A 17,239-nucleotide genomic window follows, 5' to 3' on the forward strand; every position below is an offset into this window, starting at 1 on the left:
TAAAAATAAATCTTTATTAAACAATCTGTTACAATATAAAAAATAAACTTAAGTAATAATTTGATACAATAATATATAAACAGGAATAACAGAATAACGGATTGAAGAAAACTTTCAGTGGATATACTTCGTTAAAAGATAGAAATTATAGTAGTTATACTTTATTTAAACACTTTTACTTTTTTTTTCAATTTAACTAAGCCGGTCACAACACCACCGCTGTCTTTTTATTTTATTTTAAAAATTGTGTGAAATGGTTGCGAATGAGAGTTAGGTAATAAAATTAGTGTTCCATAATATAAAAAGAGAGATTTGGAGGTATTTGATTCATTAATCATTTTTATCAATTGACAGTTAAAAACGACTGTGATCAGAAGAATGAGTAAAGAATTAGTCGTAGACTTAAAATCAACTAAGAACTATAAAAATAATACTTTAACAGTAGGGCGATTCGGTTCCATAATATTACGATTATTGAGAAGGATATACGGAACCGAAAAAGATTTTTGGAACAGAAAGTGACAATTTTCACTTTAGGTTTTGCGCTTACATATTTGATGCTGATACGAATTTAACGTATCCAAAATCTCTGCAGAATATGCTACAACAGCTTATAAATAAGATGCTTAATATACAGTATGCCAAATTACGCTTTTCTACGTGTCATATGTACTAGTGTAATTATACACCGTCGAATACGTAATTTTTCGTGTTTGTAATAAAACCGATTCACCCGTTAATCTATTTACGGTTTTTATTCCATATACTGTACACGAATGCTATGGACGATATTGTAGATGTTTATTGCTCTTTAATATGATTTAATAATATTAACACCTTCGTTGGTGACAATAGTTTACGTGGGTAATACATTATAATAACAGGAAGAATTAGATGTCAAAAAAAGATCGCTCGACCGTACGTGTTGTTATATTATGAGTTTTTATTATAATATTATTTTGTATTAAATTATTCATTTATTGTCAAACTAATTTGTTTTTTTTTCTTTTTATTATTTTAAACGTTTTATTAGTTTGTAACACTTGTAAAAGTTAAATGTAATTATACGGTACAGAGTATATCACCTTAAACATTATAATTTAACCATTTTAATAGTATATTTGTTGATTGTGATGTGTAATTGTATATTACATTTTTGTAATTAAATTAGGACATTTTCTTATTTGTATTTACATTTATGATTGTTCTGTTTATACATATATTTACATAATTCTCAAACAATATATAACGGAAACATCTTTTCACAGAAATATTTTATGTCGGAAATAAGAATTAATATTTTACGTGTTTGTTGAAAACCGACCATGAAAAACTATAAAACGGGAACAGGAATTTTTAGTTGAAAAAGGTATATTATATGTACATGGCCACATAGAATAATATGCCTAACCTAATCTAACTAATAAGGATCCATGTCAAATCATCACTGATAAAATTATATTGATGATAATATTGCAAGTAATATCGTACAGCGTTTTTAGTAAATCCATATAATAAATGTAATTAATAATTAATTACGAAATATACGCTTATTAGTACCTTATTTTGTTATTAATTGTAAGCAGAATATGTGCAGTTGGTCCAACACTTGAACAACTCACTCCGCTTATTGGATACAGTAAGATTATTAAATAAATATTAGTTGAACATGAAAATGTTCCATTTCTAACCAATTTTCACATTTTCCCATTAAATTTAAATGACCTTTAGTTTTAAAAGTTAAAAACTGATCATTATTGGATTAATGTTGTCATATTTACAATCTTACTACTTGTAATGCTAGAATATTATTTTAAAAATAAAAGGAGATTTTTGGATCAGGTGAAACACATAATATTTTTATTTTATTGTTTTCATTGAATTGTATTCTTTAATCATTTATATTTGGTAGCTGCCTTGCTGCACTTTTTCTAATCTACAGTTGAATGTAAAATATCGTTTGAATTTTAATAACTAAAACGATAGTTATGTTATATTCATTTTTTCGAGTTTTTGTCAGATAATGTGATATTGTTAAAGCGCAATAAGATTAATTTGCAATCTAATTTCCACAGTATTTGTATCATGGTATTTGTACGTATCATAGGATACTAGGTATCACAATTGAAATTTATAGACATAATATTTTAATCTTACCAAATATATTACAATCTCCGATTAGAGTTCGTGTTTTTCCTTCTTAGCTATAATCTTTTCGAAAGTCATTTTATTTAGATAAACAAAATTAATGGTATTTTAATATCAATTGTATGCTAATATAAATATTACGAATCATGGTGAAATAATAAATTCAAATAATTTTTTATTGATTTATGTTGTTATAATTAAATTCATCCATACGACGTTTCTCTGCAGATATTAGATCTAACCAGCTATCTCATTACTTAAAGCAAAATTTAATAGTCTAGTCTAGAATAAGTCATAATATAATGAACCTATACCTATTATTTTTTAATTTAGCTTATTAGAAAAATTATAATAATATAAAGTTTTTACTTATGTGCGAAATGGCTATTTGTTTTATTTTGAAAATCTACAGGTTAGGTTACTCTTAATTTATTTTATAATCGGTTTTTAGTTGTTATGTTTACTTAAGACAGATTGTGTAAGCATCTTATATAATGATTGATTATTTTTGATTCACTAAAATTTAATTGTTTTATCATGAGCTGCTAAATCGTTTTCAACGATCCATTAGCAGTTACCACTATTGTTTCATATTAAATGTTCGATGATTGTTTATGTAACAATAACTTAATAACTAACCTAAATTATAAAAATATAAGTAATTTTCTTTTATTTAGTTATTTAAAATTATATAGATAAAAACTATTTAATTTTTGATTATAGGATACGAATAAATTAATACCAAACCGTATTGTTTTAAATATTATGGATACATTTAGTATTCATAATACTCTAACTATTGCTGTCCGACAAAACATTTAAAACGCTTGGGCTTGTTTCATTATTCATTTACTATCGTCAAAATGCATTTCTCCCGATTAAATTTCTGAATGAACCCAAAATCCTTATATATAATATCAGGCTTAAAAGAAGGCGGTTCTGTTAGCGCGTACGTAATCAAATAGAATTATGTTGATGTGTAATTACTGCGTTTTGATTGGCTGTTTTCGTTAGTACTTACAATTGAAAGACCAACAACAATGAAATGAACAAAAATTATTCATACTGTTTGTTATAATACCTATTCAATAATATTGCGTCAAATCGGATATTTAACGAATATTGTGTACTATATATTGTTTATATAATTTATTTTCGATTTTCATTTACGTACCCTACACAAAAATGTCTATGTCATTTGTACAAAAAGGTAGGTATTGACTTTTCATTTATCCAACGTAAATATGTTTTTAAGTGCCTAATTAGATCATTATAGTTTTTAATACTTATTGTGTACGTATTTTGTTTGATGTAATGAATCTAAAAGAAATTGTATTTTGGCGCACTTTTATTTATTTCAATTTATAATCACTTAGTGGGTATGTGTAAAAAATGAATTGTCGCACGATAAAGATATAGCCGATATAGTGTTATATTAATGATCCATTTGTATATATGTGTGTGGTTAAATGAACTCAACGTTCGAAATACTTAAATGGTATGTTGTGTACTTGTGCCTCCCAAGTACAATGACCTAATGGTATACGTACTCACTTTAATAAATAGCATAATATGAGTACCTTTTGACTTGGATCACCATTAACAATTTTCTATAAATAGGTCGGATTTCGAGCTATTGGGTTTCTTAAAGTGAATGGCATTGGGTTTGTATACATAGTTGGCTCGCAGTAAACACGTCTTTATTGTGCTGTGCAGGGCTATAGTTCTGTACACTGAAACTCTCTCAATATTATAACTCTCGGTTGTTTTGGTATCTTTTCTATATTCAATTCTAGAGAGTTTTACAAAATGTTCTAAATTGCCAACTATATAAATTCGTTTATTTTTCTCAACACTATTCTAAGTACTGTTCCAAATGTACAAAACGATGGGCCACAAAGTAAACTTAATAATATACTGATCAGTTATTAAGTTTAATCGAGTTAGTCGGTTAGTGAATATTTAAGTATTTACGTTCCCGAGGACTTCCTAGATAAAATTAATTATCTATAACAATCAATTATAACTACTATCATTTCTATTTATTTATTTTTGAAAAATAAAACTTTATACTATTTTTCTTCGTTTTTTTACAATTTTCTGAAGACATATAGACAATTCAGAATTCGTAAAATTAATGCCATCATATATTTAAAACTTTAATGTGTGAATTAAAAAAATTGCTATTTAACAATGATATTATCTTTCATGGAAATTTTTTCCTTTATAAATGCAATATCTTTACATCAATTATTGTTCGTTTTACTTATAAGTTAAAATAACCAAATAGATACCTACGTTAAACATACATGAAAATACTATTTTTTACAACACTTAATTTGAAGGTTATATTGTACATTACTTGTGAATTGTGATTAGAACGAGGAACATCTGTAAAAAAAAATATAAATAACAAGAAGTAGTTATTAACTACTTAACTATTTTACAATTTTCGTTTGATCATAATATAATGAGTTTAATAATGTTTTTATAACTTATAGTATACTTCGCACTCATCTATAATTTGCATGAGTAATGTGGTTACGGTATAATATATTAGAATAAGCTAAACAATAAACTCAAAAAAAATCCTTTTTAATTGTACACGTACCTATTATAATTGTAGTAGTATAAAACAAGTTTTAGGTATAACAACATTCTAGCTATACGTATAGTTGCTACAATTATTAAAATTATTTTCCTTATGTCTACAACGATATTAACTTGATAATTTTTCGATTATAAGGATGCTAGAGGCTTAACATTACCATAAAGAGTTGTACCTCTGGAGACATGACAATTTACATTTGAATTTATCAGATCACTCAAATCATTGTGATACACTCTAAATTTATTTTGTCCCACTAGTATTTTCTAAGAAAAACGCCATACAAAGATTTATTAAATAGAGTAATATCACTATACTCTTTGAACAGTTTATTTGGCGGTCTATGTTGATTTTCTACGTTTACATGGTAATAAAAATATGTATTATAAATTTAGTATTAAGAGTAGATATATAACAATTATTACTTTGTTTTAGTTCGACTAACGTGAAATCTTATTTTCGAAAAAAAATTTTACTGTGCTATTAAATTATATAACGGCGTTAGCGTGCTGAAAATAATTATACTCTAATATAATCCATAGTTTCGAGCGTTCAATTCACCACGTGTAGCTCGCGTAGTGTATCACGTGTGTTTTCTCGATTTCGTGACGTAGGTACATTTTTTTATGCATATAAATTGGCGTAATTGGAAAGCCTCTTCAGCCACCCACAATCTACCCGAAATCCTTTTAGGAGCACTTGCACCTGTTGTAAATAATTATTTAAATGATTGGGTAATAAAACAATTTAAGTTAAAAAAAAACCACAAGTTATATTTAAACGGGTAGAATACGCACAAGTTGGAATTTAGTAAGATATATCTTTAACTTGAAAATGTCAGATATTTGTGTGTACATTCGATGTAATAAATCGTGTGATTTGCTGTTTTTTTATTTTTTTACCCCGCGGGTGAATAAGCAAACAAACAAACAAACATAATATAATTGGTATGGGCACGCTCGGTGAATCACCGTTGACTGTGTATAGTATACACGTTGCTGCTATTGTTAGGCATTAACTCTGCCCAAGTAATCCCGGTGCAGCGACCTGCCAATAAAATAATAATAATACCACCCTCACCCATTGTTATATACCACAACCGCGGTAGCCACCGTTGACGATAATCAAACATACCTAATATACATAATACGTATATGCCCACGCGCAATGCGCCGCTGCACGACTCTCGGCCGAAAAATCGCCAGACACGATCTCGATTTATATATTATTATTATTATTATAGCTGACGTCTGCTATATACCGCCATACGGTATAATAGTATTGTCGACGTTTCTACGCGGCTGACCTATACGGCTCTACATTATGTTATATTATACGGACGCGCACACAACGACTCTGTGCAAGTTATTTTATTGTGGGCAACCGTCGTCCCACCACCACATCCCGTATAGTGTCGATCGTCAAAAGGCCGACAGACACATATATATATACGTGTGCGCCGAAGGTGGATATATATACATCCATCGCATTCGTTCTCTCGCTCGCCCACTCTCTCTTCGGCACATAATAATAATAATAATAATATCGTACACGACGTATACCTCGACGACTTGTCTCCCATTGTTGTTATAACGATATTAACGATAATATTATATTATGTTCGCATCATTGTCGATAATTTCTACGCGTCATTTTCGAGACTTTTTCACTTCTCGATCGCCAGTGGTTTTTTTATACACATTATACGTCGCAGTTGAATATCTACACCTACCTATACTGTTACCTGCCCGCAGCCCGCTAATATTATCGTCGCGTCGCTCCACCCTTGTCCCGCTACCGGTTTTGAGATCGCCGCGACGCGCCCGAACAGCTTTGACCTCTTCAGACGTTTTATAGCTCGACGATGATTAATCGAACGTAATGCCCATGTAATACCTGTGTGTGTGTGTGTGTGTGTGTGCGCGCGCCGCACCGACCGGCCGTCGCGATCCACGTGAAAATTACCGCCGCCGCCGCCACCACTGTCGATAATATTTTTATTAATGTACTTTGCGCTTAACGACTTTTGCGTGTATCATTATCGCACGGTCGAGTACAATAATAATATAATATTATGTGCGCAACACGACAGGTGGATACTGCAGCATGCCGTGCGTGCGTATTTCGTGCACAGTTAATTATTGTTGTTTAGACGCGGCGACTCCGTTTTTTTCCGTGGCGGACTTAAGAGGACGCAGATGAGGAGCCGCATGCGTGTTGTCTCTCTGTCTTACTAATGTAGATCGTAGCAAATTTACGTTCAGCAAAACACGTTTGGTGATATTGTTACCTTTAATATTACAGTAAATGTACCTATTATATCAAATTTAAAGGTAAAAATATTATCTAGAAAACGTCATATCGATATGCTTTTATTAATATTATTAAAATTTTAAAGTGAGTTTGTATTATAGCCATGTAAAATATTACAACTTTAAAATATTCATAACTCACTTTAAAAAGAAATTAATATCAATAGAAACATATGACATTTTCTATATAATATTCTTACCTTTAAATTTGATAATAGGTAAATTTTCTCTAATATCAAAGCTAACATCACAAAATGATATAATACGTGGGTATAACGTCCTCTTAGTATTTACGCGTCTGGACGACGTGCGCTCCAAGGATTCCGCTCGAACATCACCGACGAAACCGCTTACACTACGTACCTACTAATAATATAATCAGTTACCGATTGTTCCGACTGAAAGACCGAATGCGATCATTGTTGTAATTATTTGACTGTGTATAATATGTACACAGTAAACTAATTTTGACTGAGTGGCTCAAATATTTTTCTTACTTAATTGGAAATCTTAAATTGGTCTGAGTACGGCCAAAAATTGTTTCCTTATTTTCATCTATTTTTTTTTTCAAAACGATCGAGTTCGACACTTTTTAGCGCGGTCAGCAATAACAGTATATTTTATTTTTGCAGATTGACAACGCGTACGCTCGCCATCACAATGTGCAAATAAAATGATTAATTTAAGTCGATGCTATTAGATGTGAAAGTATAGAATATATTATTCACTTACATACTATATATTGAAATGATAATAAACATATGGTTAAAAGTTCAATTACTTAACATTTAAAATAATGAATATATTATAATTATATAATGAAATAAATTCATAGTGGTATAGATGATGTATGTATATAATATAATAATACTTAATACATTTTTTTCACATTCAAAAAAAAATTTCTTTTACTTGTAACGGTTAATGAAAACATTTTATTATTATTTTAAACATTTGTAAATTAAATCAAATTTTTAAATTTAAATTTAATTTTGTGCATGTACAATGTACATATAATATACTAATTTGTAGTTTACCTCGTGGCTCATTTAGTACACAACCTTGAACATTATTTACTATAAGAAAACCATGAACTACAAGTACTCGTATATAATATACAATTATACTATATTTTTTAACCAAACATAAATATTGTTTTCGTACTATTTTTATGGATTATAAATTTATAAATATTAAAATTAAAACAAAATATTCAAGTTAAAAGAAAAAAAAATTGTATTCCAATTACGATTTTACCTCTAACAATCGTTTAATAGTTTTATAATGAGTATTCAATTACATTCCATTTATTAATACGCCACGCTCTATTTTTGTAACGTTAAAATCCGTTATTATCCTGTTTACATACGTATGTTTGAGTGAATTTATGGTAGGTGCGATAATTAAATTATAAATTTAATAATTTAATTTTTAAACAAATTCTGTTGCACGTGTAGATGATTTTAAATGATTAACCTTATAACAATATTCGTGAAAAAATAAGTACTTATATGTATATTGAAAGTGAATATCTACAAGAGCAATCATTTGATTTGACAATTTTATGGTACAACGCAATTTGTAATACTAGTTTTATTAATATCTGGTTCTTCAATGGTTGTAATACCAATAACATTTAAAAGACTATATAAACATATAATAATTTACTGTAATATAAACAAATATTATTGTTACGAATACGAATATTTCAAACTGCACGTTTGCAGCATTGAATGAGTACATGCAGAGATTATGTAAAATACCTTGTTACAAGTGTAACTTACATTGTTCAATATTCATCTAATTTACATATGATTTAAGAACATAATCATTAATTTTAAAGTTTCCAAAAATCCATACTATTTTAATTCACACGCATAATAATATATGTAAATGTATAATCGTAGCTGCATAAATGATCTAAATTTGATAGATTTATTATTTCACACGTTTTACCACCACTATACCTATATTGATTGACAGTGTTAAATTGTATTAAATTATATTACGAGCTTATTTTAACGTGTATATATATTATGTATATAATATCTGAACATTATTAAAATATAATATTATATTACCAAAGTAATGTAAAACTATGTAACTATAATACCCATAGACGCTTTCACTAAATTGTTCTGAATATTTTTTTCTCTTAATGGATTATTATCATTAATTATCGTGCAATAAAATGTGCAGTATTATAAACTGTAGATTTCCTTGAATAATCTATTTGAAACTATCAGTATAAATATTAAGAATTTTTTTTTTATTTTAAATGTTTTGACTATATACGTGTTTTGCAATTAAATATTTTAGTATTACTGAGACAATAACATATAATACGTAACTGATTAAAAAATATAAATAATAAGTATGTATAACTTTATTAGGCAATAATAATATTAATGATTTTTTTTTTTCATAAATTGTATTATTAGGCCGTCACAATTTAAAAACAATCTTAAACAGCTCTACGTCGACATTCTATAATATGTGATGTAGGTATTTGCTTTGTATAGTATATATTATTACAATAATACGTTAACAACCAAATTTAATACATTCATTTATAATTTGTGTCAATAACTGTCTGAAATAAGTTGAAACTTTAATTATTGTAAAGATAAATTAGTGTACGAATAACACAATAAAAGCTTAAAACGTATGCATTCATATTGAGAACAGTGCGCAAATTATAAGCGTTAAAAATTGTTCTCTTCAGATCCGTAGGTTATTCTACTATGCATTCCTCGTACAGTTAATTAGTGTAGCGTTTCCGTAGCACATATTGTTATTACATTACAAACGCGTTGACATAATTTGTTAGTATATTATAATATATAATTTATTTAATCAGTTGGCAAAATGTATCTCAACTCAAACCAGATGTAATATAAACTATTTGTAAAGTAGAAAATAACCAAAATAATATATTGTAAACGATATTTTTTTCCGTTTAATATTAAATTGATTATTCTTAAAAATAAAATCTAAGAAATATATAAGGAGAGAAAGAAAGAAAAGGTTAAACGTAAGTAACTGTGCTGGATTATGTGTATTAAATTTTAATTTGATGATAAACCGTTGTACACAATGACAGACCATATCACTCTAATCACCCAGTCATTTTTATGATATATTTATATTTTTTTTATATTTTTCCTATAAGTAGTAATTTATTTAACTATTAGTTATATGATATGTTGAATTAATTCTTCCCAAAAAAATTGCTTTTGACCATGGAATTAAAAATAAGTAATAGCATGAATTTAATCTAAATGGATTGAAAATGAAATTTTGCCATTGTGTATAATAAATTATATAACAATATACATATAAAAGTTTTAAATCCCTACAAAAAATATTTTTAAATCGCAAAAAATGAACAAAATAATAAAATCGTTATTTTACACATGTTTGTAACCAATCAAATTTTTTTTTTATCGATATTTATTGAATATATTAAAAAAATGAAAAAGTGAATTGTCTTTACATAACTCGAAAAGATTAAAAAAAAAAAATTAAATACGTTTATCAATGTTATCATGTATAGCAAATGTCAAATAAGCATAAGTATCTACAATTATTTGTTTTTAAATTACTAATTTCTAATTTGTCAAAAACTGTTTCGCGTACCTACCTATAAAATTCCAGTTTTTATTCGACCCCCCCCCCAAGTACCAATTAGATGTAATTTTTTACTAAAAATCAGAAACTATGTTTTTATTTATCCAAGTATATTTTTTCTGGATAAAGTGCCTCCGGGTACAGACACATAAAAAACAAACTGACACGTTATTGTATAAAATTAATAAATTTATAGCTCTGCTCAGAAATTAAAAATATTATAAAGTAGTGAATATCCACATTTTGAAATATTATATGTGGTTACCTAACCGTCCTAACCTTCCAGTTTATCTTGGCACTCGGTAAACCGTTAAAATTTGATGAAAAAAAATGGTCTAATTTCTCGGACTATAACTATATAGATATAGGGAGTTGGATTATAATATTATTTTCAATATACATATTTTTTCGGACCATTGTTTTTATTAATTTTCCCGAATTGATTATCTATGCTTACAATATATAAGATACATATAACGTTCAATCAACCGATTTATTTGTGAACTATTGGATACCTAGTAACTATTCATAAATATTTTTCAGTTAACTTAGAACTAATCATGATGGGAAATTAAAACGTTAAGGTAAGTTTACAAATAATCCGAAAAAAAAGTCATAGGACTTTCTTGCTACTATAATTATAAATTTTAAGGATGTGCATAGTTATCATTGTATATACATATATATATAATATAATATATTATTTAATATGGTATGTATAATATATACTATATGTATATATATCTATTTAGTTAATTGTTTTTTTAAATTATTCATATTTTTCTTTATTTCTCACTGTCAAGGATATTATACATGAAAATAAAAATTGTGTGTTTGCAGTAAATAAAAGATATTAAGCACAATTAGTCAGTTTCGCCGATTTGGGTGAATCATAAGTAGACTAATCACTATTCACACGCGCTACTAGATTTGGCGTGTAAGAATAATCATATTGTTGTTGTGTATATGATAAGACATGTCTAAACGAACGAAAATAAAAACATTATTCCTAGATGACTATTTCCATAGTTTTGGCCGTTTTCGGTAATATAATTATCGAAATTGGTATTGCTAAGACGTTTCTGTAATAATTCTGAGTATATAATATGTAATAATCGCGGAATAAAGTATTTACGATGTGATACGTTCCAATATATTGTTAAAGTAACATAAATTACTGCGTACTTACATCACAATCATTGTTATAGTGTCCGAACCGAAAATATATAATTCGTGTGCATCTTTGAAGGTTAAACCGTGTTAAAATTTACTTAAATATTTAAAAAAAATTCGAGTTTTACGAATATAATATTATGTATTATCTAAATATGTTTTAATGTTATTGTGGTTGTGATTATTGTTCCCAATTAATTCTATTAATTTTAAATTTAAAATAAAATATGCATAAATAATATACTAATATAAGAAATTACTAATGAAAAAAAATAATTAGACAACACAAAATCTCTAGAAAAAAATAATATGCACTGATGCGTTTTACATTCCAATCTCATGTCATTTAAAATCCTCAATTAATATTATAACACAATATTTTATTATTTTATCAATATTTTACGAATATCACGGGATTCAAGGTTTTCATATAAAATGTGAATCTAACACATTTAAATTGTTAAGTTTTACCACCACATCATCGAAAATAATTAATACGACCTAGTAAATTAATTTAAATATTTGTATTATTTTGTTTTGTACAATTTCCGTCGTGTTCCACGTAATGTTTTGCTTGACAATATTCATTGTTCGTCGGCTGACCTTCAAAATTCGTGAATATAACATAAACATAAATTCTTCGTTCGAAATAATATATAGACGCGACAAAAATCAATTTCTACTAAGTATACCTATGCCTAAAGCCAGTTGGATTAATTAATCATTTAATTTTTATTTTTTATTCTCAAGTTCATCAAACTCTGTCTGTATTGATGCATATTAAAAAAAAAAAAAAAAAAAAATTCAAAATGTCATAATCGGATACTTCATCAACTATATTTACTTATTGTTATCATATAATTGTAATTAATTATTGGCTGAAATAAATAAATAAATATTTTTTTGTATCTGGCTTACGAACGCACGACATAGGAATAGGAAACATGGGTTCGTAAAAACATTCATATAATATTATGGTTTTGATAGTTTGTACTCGTGATTTGAGTACAAAGCCACCCACCATAAAAGTCTCTCGTCGTTATATGTTTTTATATTTTAATTTTTAGTTAGTAGAGAACATACATTTTTACTGGGAATGTTTTACACACTCATAAGTTGCTTCAAAATTAAAATACAAAAACCACAGCTAATGACGAAACTGCGCATCATATTATAATATTATTTTATTATTTTTTATAACCTTTAAATTTGATGACAGGTCAATATTAATTCACACAAATATTGCAACCACAAAAAAAAAAAAAACTACAAATGAGTTTTACCGATCGTCGATTCGCTATTATATGATGGGCAACGCGTTTGTAAGACTGAGACAACAATACGAGTATTACGGGCGTGTATGTAGCGTCCTCCCGATAACCGACAGAAAACCATATTACGATATTATTATTGTACACTTGCAAATACTTCGACGATAAATCCGTGCCAATGACCGATGTTGCCGAGGCAGCAAAATGGTCAGTAAATAAATAATAAAAATCATCACGCAATAATATTTAGGTTATCATTATCGTCGCTATTAAACACGCCTATTCATACGGGTACTCTGCGAATGACTGTGCACCTCTGAACGTCGTTTGATTTTCGTTTGACGTGAATAAGTATAATAGCTGTCAGTCTCGGCGTAAGGCATCGCATTATATTGGCGAGGTTGATAGATGCCCGAGGCGGTGATACGAGAATAAATTATGTACACAAATAATGCGTACAAAGTGCCGAGGTGCAGTTAAACAGCCGCGAGAACACATCGAGCGGAATTTCCATCGTCGGCTTGTAGTCCCGTACACGCAAAAATGTAAAATGTATTAATATAATATTGTCCGACCCGTCTAATATACACAACAACAACAATAATTGTTATACTGTAATGCACGGTCGACGATAATATTATTATTACACTTCGACATATTATAATATCTGCAGCAGTTGTACCTATCTACCTACCATTAATCATGCGATAATAACTGATAACTTTAAACGGAAAAACTACGCACAGTTTTTTTTTTTTTTTTTTTTGTAGTCGACCTTGACAGCTGAGTAACAAACTCTGAGCTGAACACCCATAATGAATTCTGCTATTCATTTAGTTATACATTATAGACAATCGCGCTTGAATCGTGATGAATTCTAAATAGTTGTATTTGACGCAGAGTAGTTGAGAATAATAGTGTCCTGTCGCTTTATTTCAATAACGCATTTATACTTCATTCGTTTGGATTGCGTTTCTACTTTCTATATTAATGCATTGGTATTAAAGAAAACAATTAATATGTAACTTGTAATGGTATGTGTTAAATAAATGCACATAGTAAATCGCTAGTAGTACATTACAATATTTAAATAGTGTAATCACATCGATATTTCACTTTATTTTTTGACTTGATTGAAACTTAAAAATATAAATTAACTGCGAGTGATTTCATAACCAAGCTGAACATTCACTTTTCCTGCGATGTATTGAAAATAATTTTGTATTAAACGAAAAATAAATGTATTTAAATGCAAAATATTATACAATAAAATATACTATAATAGGTATTATGTCGATACCTATTGTATTATTTTAAATTATCTCTACGGCACAACTTTGTACCTCAATTGCCTATTCATTACGCCGTCCGAGACGTTTATATTTATTCGTTGAAACGGTTGGTCAAATACTTGAATCACTATTATCTTCACTTCCTCTGAATTTATACGTTATAATGATAAATTATTAAAAACATAATATTATATTATTCTAAATAAATAAGAGTAAACAAAGTAAAATAATTTATATAATATCATCGATGTCTTTTGTCCCGTGCTTCAGAATACGTATGAATTCAATATAATTTAACTTCCCTTCTGAAATGGGAGCTTCACGAAGTATCTCGTCGACCTGAAAAAATATATTTAAATTTCCTTTTTTTGTGAAATAATAGAATAAAAATAATAAATCGTCGATGTGCAATAATATGTTTATAAAATAAAAACATCATATAGCGTTGGACATTTTTAGATATTTGTAGATTTCAGGTACTCATCACTGTGTAACTTAAACCGTTGCGTTTATCATAACACGATACTTAAAAATAAAACAAATGGTTCGATTTTTTACTACAGTAATCAAGGCGGAAATAATTCTATGAAATACATATTATTACATACGTCTTCGTCTGTAAATCTGTCTCCCATCGTAACCAATAGCTCACGTAGCCGATCAATATCAACACTGCCTTCGCCGTTTTCATCAAAACAGCTAAAAGCATTTTTGATGACATCTTCCGGATCCGTACTACGGAGTCTTTCGCTAAACAACGTCAGAAAAATGGGAAAATTAATCGGACCGGAAGCATCATTTATCATACCCAACACATGATCGTCATTGGGATTTTTACCTAAAGAGAACATTAATAGTAAAACTATTAATAATTAACATTCATAAAACAGTTTTACGAGTACATAGTGTGTCTGTGTTCGATATGATTGTAATACAGAAATTATACGCGCACCAAGAGAGACCAGCATGTCGTTCAAATCTTTTTTATCGATAAATCCATCGTTGTTTTGGTCGATCAAGTTGAAAGCTCTCTGGAAATCTTGTATCTGTACCTGGTCGAACATGGCAAAAACATTAGAACGTTTGCAGAGCGCCCGTTTTTTGGTGACTGAACTTTTCGCTGATTTTGTTAATGACATACCTAATTACTGCGAAAATATCGAAAATTAACGAAAATAATGATAACAATAATGGTGATACAATGACGTTGGACGGACGTCAAAACTCACAATCTAATAATAATAATAATAATATTCCAACGTTTACATTTTTTTGAGAAAAAATTTAATTCAATAAAACCGATTTAAATTTGAATAAACTGAGCTAAAACCGTGAAAAACAAACAAATAAATTAATAGATAAATTATTTTATTATAATATTTTGATTAAAACCATAACATTATATTATGAAACAGACTTTTGCTTCTTAAATCGATTTAAAAAAAAAATTATTTAGTATTATTTTATTATTATAATCCGTCTTGTTTGTTTAAAATGTATCTGTTACAAGGAAAGTATTAGGTGACGCATGCTCTTGAATAATACATAACGTTGTAATAACAATATATTAATATCGTATAATACATATTAATATCTAAATAATTGTCGTACATTGTTGGCATTGAACTGGTTTTATTTTTATAACTACATAATAGTATACTGATATATTTTTATAATAGCAATAATATTATAACATAATATGAAAAAAGTAAAAAAAAAAATAAATTTATTTGACGATTAAAAATGCTATTAAATAACTTGAACTGTTAACGCCAATGGTTTGCTAAAAAATGCATTATAATATTTTGACGAAATACGCTAGCAATAATGGTTCTATCCAATGTTTTTTTTTTTTTTTTTGATATTACGAATACTATGAATACTTACGTTGAATAGAGTTAGCTAATTTTAGAACAACATTGCTCGCGGGCTGTGGCTCAATAATGAGCACTAATTAACACGTGGTATTATATTGTACGAATTATGTATGCATCTAAATCACATAATACACAATATATATATATATATATATATCTATAAATATCGTTCAATTAAACTTGAATGTTAAAATTTAACCTAATAATATATATTAATTATTGTGTTGTTTCAGAGTTTACAAGTGCCGTCGAGTAACCATAGGATACAGGCGAACGTGTTTCACACTTTTTTCCCGACATGCTATCTATTGGAATACGAAATAAACATAATATTAATATTATGTTTATATTATGCATTTACATATTTTATGCATCTGGACACACTGATGCAAATCGGATCTGAAATAAAAATAGTATATTGCACTTTTATTGTATAGCTATATGATATTCAGTACATTAAAATATATTGTTTAAATATTGCCTCCGATGGAAAAGTTTTAGGCTTGTTTAGTAGTATATTTATTATATATTTTTGAGCAACTAGAACTTTGTTAATTCGGGTTCGACTTTGTGTAAGTCTTATGGATCATTTCGGTACAAGAACAATTGTTATTTATGCATTTATTCTTTTGGATTTTCAAGTTATTGAGGTTTGACGTCTTCGTTTTTCGCGTGTGAATGTAATAACGTTAGTTTAACCGAAGTCCATTTTAAGTTATTGTTTTAGGAACCAGTTATTAATGTCTTTTAAATCATTAACTGTGTTAAAAAAGGTGGTATCCCAGTTTTTACCTGTGACTTTCTGTGCTGTTCATTAGCATATGATTTTATTGGCGTATACCAATGCCGCTGGACACTTTTTACCCCCCCCCCCCCCCTCCCCCACCCCCTTGTAAATTAATTTTAAAATTTATAGTCCTATATAATA

At 28.1% G+C, this 17,239-nt stretch overlaps 1 protein-coding gene across 1 annotated transcript; it reads right to left on the reverse strand.

Annotated features, from left to right (window-relative positions):
- Positions 1-14,665: 14,665 nt before the first annotated feature.
- Positions 14,666-15,573, reverse strand: LOC132922704 (myosin regulatory light chain sqh-like). Its single transcript, XM_060986352.1, has 3 exons — positions 15,387-15,573; positions 15,043-15,272; positions 14,666-14,773 (listed from the first exon to the last, which is right to left on the reverse strand). The coding sequence occupies exons 1-3, from the start codon at positions 15,571-15,573 to the stop codon at positions 14,666-14,668; spliced, it is 525 nt and encodes a 174-aa protein (XP_060842335.1).
- Between the last annotated feature and the right edge of the window lie 1,666 nt (positions 15,574-17,239).

This window comes from Rhopalosiphum padi, chromosome 2 (assembly GCF_020882245.1).
Source record: "Rhopalosiphum padi isolate XX-2018 chromosome 2, ASM2088224v1, whole genome shotgun sequence".
In the NCBI taxonomy this organism is placed as follows: Eukaryota; Metazoa; Arthropoda; class Insecta; order Hemiptera; family Aphididae; genus Rhopalosiphum; species Rhopalosiphum padi.

Excerpts from the sequence above, each read along its gene's own strand:
- LOC132922704 (XM_060986352.1), bottom strand. The coding sequence starts at position 15,573 with ATGTCATTAACAAAATCAGCGAAAAGTTCAGTCACCAAAAAACGGGCG. Across the intron at positions 15,273-15,386 it reads CGACATGCTGGTCTCTCTTG|GTAAAAATCCCAATGACGAT; the intron begins GTGCGCGTATAA and ends TGTTCTCTTTAG. Across the intron at positions 14,774-15,042 it reads ACAGATTTACAGACGAAGAC|GTCGACGAGATACTTCGTGA; the intron begins GTATGTAATAAT and ends ATATTTTTTCAG.